Below are 8636 nucleotides of genomic sequence, written 5' to 3' on the forward strand. Positions count from 1 at the left end.
CGGCCACGGAGAAGGCGTCCGGGCGTGGGTTCGAGGCCGCGGTCGCCGCGAAGGGACGCGCCCGCGTGGAGCGGCCGGAGTTCTGGGATTTTAGAGAGATGTGAGAGAGACAGAGAGACAGAGACAGAGAGAGAGACAGAGATAGAGAGAAAGCAACAGAGAGAGACACACAGAGATACAGAGACAGAGACAGAAAGAGACAGAGAGAATGAGAGAGACAGAAGAGACAGAGAGAGACAAAGTCAGAGAAAGAAACAGAGGGATGGAGATACAGAGACAGAGGGACAGAGAGAGATAGAGAGACAGAAAAGGAGAGAGACAGAGAGAGACACACAGAGATACAGAGACAGAGAGACAGAATGACAGAGACACAGAGACAGAGAGAAACAGAGACACAGAGAGAGATACAGAGGCAGAGAGACAGAGAGAACGAGAGAGAGAAGAGACAGAGAGAGACATAGACAGAGAAAGAGACAGAGAGATGGAGATACAGAGAGAGAGAAAGAGGGACAGAGAGAGACAGAGAGATAGAGAGAAAAAGAGAGACAGAGAGACACAGAGATACAGAGACAGAGAGACAGAAAGAGAAAGAGACACAGACAGAGAGAGAAACAGAGACACACAGAGAGATACAGAGACAGAGAGAGAGAGACAGAGAGACAGAGAGAAAGACAGAGACACAGAGACAGAGAAACAGAGAGACACAGAGAGATACAGAGGCAGAGAGACAGAGAGAGACAGAGATAGAAAGAGAGAGACAGAGAGACAGAGATACGGAGAGAGAGAGAGAAAGAGAAAGACAGAGACACAAAGAGACAGAGAGAGATACAGAGGCAGAGAGAGACAGAGAGAGATAGAGAGACAGAGACACAGAGAGACAGAAAGAGAGAGAACGACAGAGACACAAAGAGACAGAGAAACAGACAGAGAGAGATACAGAGGCAGAGAGACAGAGAGAAAGAGAAAAAGACAGAGACAGAGAAGAGACAGAGAGAAACAGAGACAGAGAGAGACAGAGAGACACAGAAACAGAGAAAGAGACAGAGAGAATGAGAGAGAAGAGACAGATACAGAGAGACAGAGACAGAAAGAAAGAGACAGACAGAGACAGAGAGAGCAAGAGACAGAGAGAGACACAGAGAGAGATACAGAGGCAGACAGAGAGAAAAAGACAGAGACAGAGAAGAGACAGAGAGATACAGAAACAGAATCAGAGAGACAGAGACAGAAAGAGAGACACAGAAACAGAGGAAGAGACAGAGAGAACGAGAGAAGAGACAAAGAGACAGAGAGAAAGACAGAGACACAAAGAGACAGAAAGAAAAAGACAGAGAGAGATAGAGGCAGAGAAAGAGACAGAGAGACACAGAGAGAGATACAGAGGCAGAGAGAGACAGAGAGAGATAAAGAGACACAGAGAGACAGAAAGAGAGAGCACGACAGAGACACAAAGAGACAGAGAAACAGACAGAGAGATACAGAGGCAGAGAGACAGAGAGAAAGAGAAAAAGACAGAGAAGAGACAGAGAGAAACAGAGACAGAGACAGAGAGAGACAGAGAGACACAGAAACAGAGAAAGAGACAGAGAGAATGAGAGAGAGAAGAGACAGATACAGAGAGACAGAGACAGAAAGAGACAGAAAGAGACAGAAAGAGACAGACAGAGACAGAGAGAGCAAGAGACAGAGAGAGACACAGAGAGAGATACAGAGGCAGACAGAGAGAGAAAAAGACAGAGACAGAGAAGAGACAGAGAGACACAGAAACAGAACCAGAGACAGAGACAGAAAGACAGAGAGACACAGAAACAGAGAGACAGAGAAGACAGTGAGTCAGAGACGAGAAAGAGACAGACGCAGATGGAAGGAAGGAAGGAAGGAGGGCGGAAGAGGAGGGTGGCCCGAAGCTCCAGGAAGCCCCCCGTGAGCCGGGAGCCCTGGCAACCGCGGCAGTGGGCCCACAGCGGAAGAGCCGGCCCCGAGACAGGACGGCGTCCCCAACACCCGCTGGCCGCCACCCAAAGCCACCTGTGAAACCCGCCCACACGCACACGCAGTGACACGCACCCGAGGGAGCGGGGAGGCAGCCCGGGTAGATCCCCACGGGACACGTGGCTGGAAACCGAGAAAAACTCCAGCCCCCGTGACGTGACTCTACAGGTGTGCGGGAAGGCGCGACCCGTCATGGCGGGCCACGGGTGGGACTTCCCTTGGCTCCAGGCTTCACGCTGGAACGCTCCCCCGTAGATTGCTATCGAGATGGAATCCCGTCAAGGCGTCCGTCAAGACAGCCGGAATCCCGTCAAGGCGTCCGTCAAGACAGCCGGAATCCCGTCAAGGCGTCCGTCAAGACAGCCAGAATCCCATCCAGGCATCCACCAAGACAGACAGAATCCCATCAAGGCGTCCGTCAAGACAGCCGGAATCCCGTCAAGGCGTCCATCAAGACAGCCGGAATCCCATCAAGGCGTCCGTCAAGACAGCTGGAATCCCATCAAGGCATCCACCAAGACAGTCGGAATCCCATCAAGGCGTCCATCAAGGCAGTCAAAATATCAAGGCATCCGTCAAGACAGCCAGAATCCCTTCAAGGCGTCCGTCAAGACAGCCAAAATCCCGTCAAGGCATCCGTCAAGACAGCTGGAATCTCGTCAAGGCGTCCATCAAGGCAGTCAAAATATCAAGCCATCTGTCAAGACAGCCAGAATCGCATCAAGGCGTCCGTCAAGACAGCCGGAATCCCGTCAAGGCTTCCATCAAGACCGTCAGAATCTCCACAAGGCATCCATCGAGACATCTCTTCAAGGCTTCCACGAAGACAGACAGAGTCTCATCAAGGCATCCATCGAGACAGAATCCCATCAAGACAGTCACAACCCCACCCAGGCATCCATCGAGGCAGAAACCCAAGGCATCCGTCAGGACAGTCAGAATCCCATCAAGACATCTAAGAAGACAGAATCCCATCCAGACAGGCAGAATCCCATCAAGGCATCCATCAAGACAGAATCTCACTGAGGCTTCCATCAAGACCGTCAGAATCTCCACAAGGCATCCATCGAGACAAAATCTCATCAAGGCTTCCACGAAGACAGACAGTCTCATCCAGGCATCCATCGAGACAGAAACTCAAGGCATCCATCCATCCATCGAGACAGGATCCCATCAAGACAGTCACAACCCCATCCAGGCATCTATCGAGACAGAAACTCCAGGCATCCAATAAGACGGAATCTCAACAAGGTGTTCATCAAGACGAGAATCCCGTCAAGACGGACGGAATCCCGTCAAGACGGACGGAATCCCGTCAAGACGGACGGAATCCCGTCAAGACGGACGGAATCCCGTCAAGACAGACGGAATCCCGTCAAGACAGTCACAACCCCATCCAGGCATCCATCGAGACAGAAACTCCAGGCATCCAACAAGACAGACAGAATCTCAACAAGGCGTCCATCAAGACAGAATCTCAAGACAGACGGAATCTCATGAAGGCGTCCATCACGACCGAATCCGCCGGGCCCAGGGGCTCACTCAGTCGCGTCATCCCGCGCCTTGGGAGGCCGAGGTGAGTGGCTGGCCTGAGCCCGCGGGTTCGAGACCCGCCCTGGGCAACGTGGCGAGACCTCATCTCTACAATAAATCAAAAAATCAGCCGGGCGTGGGAGCGCGCGTCTGTAGTTCGGGCTACTCGGATGGCTGAGGCGGAAGGATCGCCGGGGCCCGGCGGGTCGAGGCTGCGGTGGCCGGGAGCGGCCACCGCGCTCCGGTCTGGGCGACCGAGTGAGACCCCGACTCAAAAAAAAAAAAAAGTCAAGAAACAGCAGATGGGAGAGAGTTTGTGGAGAAAAGCGAACGCTCGTGGGCTGTGTCCACCAAGCCCTCCTTACACGAGCAAAATCACGGCCCCAACTTAGCTGCCCATCGGTCGGGGATTAGAAAAAAAAAAAAAAAAAGATCCCTCTCTGTCGCGGAATACTACGCAGCCGTGAAAAAGAAATACGCCATCGTGTCTTTGGCGGCCACTTGGATGCAGCTGGAAGCCATCGTCCTGCGTGAATTCGCGGTCACATTAAAAAGTAGAAATGAGGTCTCGCTGCCCAGGCGGGTCTCGAACCCGCGGGCTCAGGCCAGCCACTCACCTCGGCCTCCCAAAGGCGCGGGACGACGGGCTGAGCCACCGAGCCCGGCTCGTTTCTTGACTTTTTAATAAAGAACTGGGTCTTCCATGGAGTCCGCCCGCCTCTGTCCCCCCCCGCCCCGACTTGGGACTCGCCGGGGTCTGTTCCCCCCAAACTCGCGCCCGGGGGGGCCCAGCTTTCAGCTCCGAGGAATACGACGCAGCCATGAAAAGGAATGAAATCACGTCCTTTGGGGTCGGCTCTTTTTTGGATTTATGGTTGACACGGGGTCTTGCTGTGTTGCCCAGGCGGGTCTCGGACCCCCGGCCTCCCAAAGTTCCGCCACGGGCGGCTTACCGTTCTCCTTGAAGCAAAGCTTCTTCTTCTGGTAGGCAATGAAGCTAGAAACGGCGCCGGCCACGGCCACCACGATGGCCCCCACGATCCCAGGAATCACGCCGGGGGCGTCCTCTGCGGGGGGAAACATGGTGGTGCACACCTGTCATCCCAGCACTTTGGGAAGCCGAGGCGGGAGAATTGCTTGAGGCCAGGAGTTCGAGCCCAGCCTGGGCCACATAGCAAGACCCTATCTCTAAAAAAAAAAAAAAGAAAAATTAAAAAATTAGTTGGACGTGGTGGCTCACACCTGTCGTCCCAGCACTTTGGGAGGTCGAGGCGGGAGAATTGCTTGAGGCCAGGAGTTCGAGCCCAGCCTGGGCCACATAGCAAGACCCTATCTCTAAAAAAAGAAAAATTAAAAAATTAGTTGGACGTGGTGGCTCACGCCTGTCGTCCCAGCACTTTGGGAGGTCAAGGCGGGAGAATTGCTTGAGGCTAGGAGTTCGAGCCCAGCCTGGGCCACATAGCAAGACCCTACCTCTAAAAATAAAAAATAGAAACAAAACCAAGAAGTCTCAAAGGGAGAAAAGCCCCATCGCACGCCGGAGGCCATGTCCGCCCCATCCTCGGCTTCCAGGGGACCCGGCCCACCCCAGGGGCCAGGGCAGGGGCCTCGAGGGCAACCCTTCCGGCTTCCCCACCGCTCGCAGAGCAGAGGAGACAGGGACCCTCCCGGGGGGGCCAACGCACACACCCTGCTCGCCCTCCTTGCCGTCCTTCCTGGGACTGCCGCCGCCGCCGCCGCCGCCGCCTCCGCCTGCAAGACAAAAGCCAGACCTCGCCTCTATCACGCCTCCTGGTGGCGCACGCCCGTCATTCTGGCTCCTTGGGAGGCTGAGGTGGGAGGAGCGCTGGAAGCCGGGAGTTCGAGACCCGCCTGGGCCCCAGAGCCAGACCCCGTCGTTCAAGAACTAAAAAAAGAAGGAGCCAGGCGTGGTGGCTCACGCCTGTCGTCCCAGCCCTTTCGGAGGCTGAGGCACGTGGATTCCCTGAGCCCGTAGGTTCGAGACCAGCCCGGGCAACTCGCCAGGCCTCCTCTCTAGGGTCAATCCAAAAAATGAGCCTGGCGTGGTGGCGTGCACCCGTCGTTCTAGCTACTCGGGAGGCTGAGGCGCAAGGATGGCCGGAGCCTGGCAGGTCGAGGCAGGGGTGGCCGGGAGCGTGCCCCTCGCACGGCAGCCTGGACAACACAGTGAGATCCCAACTCAAAACATATCTATTAAAAAAACACTATTACATGCACACACGATCATACAGTTATAAATACTCCTTGTAAATATATATATATTTGTAAATATATATTGTATATACATTATACTATATTTCTAATAAACATATTTATGAGTATATATGTTATAAATATATGTATTTATATAGATTTATACAGATTTACGCTGATTTTTATAGATTTAAATAGACATTTATATAGATTTAAATAGATTTATGCAGATTTACATGTAGGTTTTTTTTTTTTCTTTTGTTGGCATCTCACTCTGTCGCCCAGACTGGAGTGCAGTGGCCGCTCCCGGCCGCCGCAGCCTCGACCCGCTGGGCTCCGGCGATCCTTCCGCCTCAGCCTTCCGAGTAGCCGGAACTACAGGCGCGCGCTCCCACGCCCGGCTGATTTTTTGATTTATTGTGGAGACGAGGTCTCGCTGCCCAGGCGGGTCTCGAACCCGCGGGCTCAGGCCGTCCACTCACCTCAGCCTCCCAAGGGCGCGGGATGACGGGCTGAGCCACCGAGCCCGGCTTACATGTAAGTTTATATCGATTTGCGTATAGATTTATATATACATTTATATAGATTTATACACAGATTTATATAGATTTGCATATATACTTATAGATTCGCATATATACCTATATATTTACATATGTACTTATATATTTACATATATACTTATATATTTACATATACACTTATATATTTACATATATATTTATATATTGACATATATTTATATATTTACACATATGCTTATACTTACATATATAGTTGCACATTTACGTATACATTTACATATATAGGTATAGATTTACATTTATACGTATAGATTTACATATATACGTATATATTTACATTTATACGTATAGATTTACATTTATACTTATAGATTTACATTTATACTTATAGATTTACATATCGATTTACATGTATTCCTATGTACATTCACATATATATAATATATTGTGGTATATATGAAATACATGTAAACATATAAACATATAGAGAATACTGTATATTGTGGCATAGACATACAACATATATTTCTAATAAACATATATTTATGAGCATATATATTATATTATGCAAATACCACAATATACGACACTCTCCATACAATATACACTATGATTCACGCCACGCCACGGTAGATCACGTATCACACACGACCGCCGACCCCGCAGTACAGGCGATTCCGTGCGTAACACACCAAAATACACAACGACACAGGCCAAAAGGCCCATCTCGTTTGGAACAATAAAAACTCACCCCCCCCACACACGTGCGCACGTAAAAAATCAGCACGCACGCCTCGAACCTCTGTCCTGAATTTATACAGGGGAGACAAAACTCCATGTATGCATTTTTCTTTATCTTTTTATTTATGTGAGTTGGGGTCTTGCTGTCTGGGCCCGGCTGGCCTCGAACTCCTAGGTGATTCTCTGTTGTTATTATTATTATTAATTATTATTTTACTTATTTTTTGAGTTGGGGTCTCACTATGCTGTCCAGGCTGGAGCGCAAAGCCACCCCAGAGACAGCCTCTACTTTTCACCCTTTTTTTTTCCCCTGGACCCGGCGTCCCCTACCTTCCCCGCCTGACGTCCCGTCCAGAAGATCCGCGTCCGAAAAGCCACCTGCGGGAAGAGACACCGCGTCACCGTCCCTGGTCGCCTCGGCCCCGGCCGGGTGGCGCTTTCTGGAAATAAGAAAATCCTCCCAAAACGCCATCAAAATCCTACTTTGAAAAACGCCTAAGATGCGCCTGAGCCAAAAAAAAAAAAAAACAACCCCCAAACACTGTCCTCGGCCAGAAAAAAAACACAAAAATAAGTCGGTGGGGGCGGCTGGATACCCACGGGGCAGCATAGCCAGACCCCATCTCGACAGGCAAAAAGCCAGCTGCCTGGGAGGCTGAGGAGGGAGCTGGCCTGGCCCGCACAGCAAGACCCCAACTCAAAAACCTGCATCGTACCAAAAGCGGGAGGGCGGCTCGAGCCCGGCCTGGCGAGACCAGGCGGGGCAACGTCGCGAGACGCCATCTGTGCCCCCAGCACGCCCAGCCCCCTCCCCAGAAAGTCGGGCGCTAACATCCCGGGTTCCACTTGGTCAAAGTCCCAGAAAAACCTGGGAAGCCAAACGCGCAAAAGGGGGAAATCGAGCCCAAACCTAAAACACCGTTTTGTTCAGACAAAGATCAACAATCGGAGGGCGTTTTTTGTCAGCTCGGAGGCGGGAGGGAGAGACCGTGACAGACAGAGACAGAGAGAGACAGAGAGGGAGAGAGACAGAGAGAGACGCAGAGAGATATAGGGAGACAGAGAGACAGAGACATAGAGAGACAGAAAGGGAGAGAGATAGACAGAGGGAGAGAGATAGAGACACAGAGAGATATAGGGAGACAGAGAGAGAGAGACAGGGAGAGAGAGACAGAGAGAGATAGAGGGAGACAGACAGAGACAGAGACATAGAGAGACAGAGAGAGAGATATAGGGAGACAGAGACACAGAGACAGAGACATAGAGACAGAGACAGAGAGATTGAGACAGAGAGACAGAAACATAGACAGAGAGGGAGAGAGATATAGGCAGACAGAGAGAGAGACAGAGACAGACAGAGACATAGAGAAGTAGAGACAGAGACCATGAGACAGAGGGAAGCAAGAGAGATAGACAGAGACACAGAGAGAAAAGAAACAGAGACAGAGACCGAGAGAGACAGACAGTCAAAGAGACACAGCGAGACAGAGACGTAGAGACAGTGAGAGAGACACGGAGAAAGAGACAGAGAGAGAGACGGAGCCCGAGAGAAGAGCCCCATCTCGAACCCCCGTCGCTGGCCAGCACCCGGCGCACGCGCGCAAAACCCGAGGGCCGCCCAGCGACGCCGAC

At 51.5% G+C, this 8636-nt stretch overlaps 1 protein-coding gene across 1 annotated transcript in view; it reads right to left on the reverse strand.

Moving 5' to 3' along the window:
* The window catches only part of CD99 (CD99 molecule (Xg blood group)), a gene marked incomplete at its 5' end in the record, with an annotated part of 13345 nt that overhangs the window by 634 nt on the left and 4075 nt on the right, over positions 1 to 8636 (reverse strand). The window contains 3 exons of the mRNA XM_008051982.1: positions 4479 to 4592; positions 5215 to 5277; positions 7335 to 7382. Of these exons, the coding sequence (XP_008050173.1) occupies positions 4479 to 4592; positions 5215 to 5277; positions 7335 to 7382 (225 nt within the window). The remainder of the gene's footprint in view (positions 1 to 4478; positions 4593 to 5214; positions 5278 to 7334; positions 7383 to 8636) is intronic.

This window comes from Carlito syrichta, unplaced genomic scaffold (genome assembly GCF_000164805.1).
Source record: "Carlito syrichta isolate Samal-C Ts95f unplaced genomic scaffold, Tarsius_syrichta-2.0.1 Scaffold249845, whole genome shotgun sequence".
NCBI lineage: Eukaryota > Metazoa > Chordata > Mammalia > Primates > Tarsiidae > Carlito > Carlito syrichta.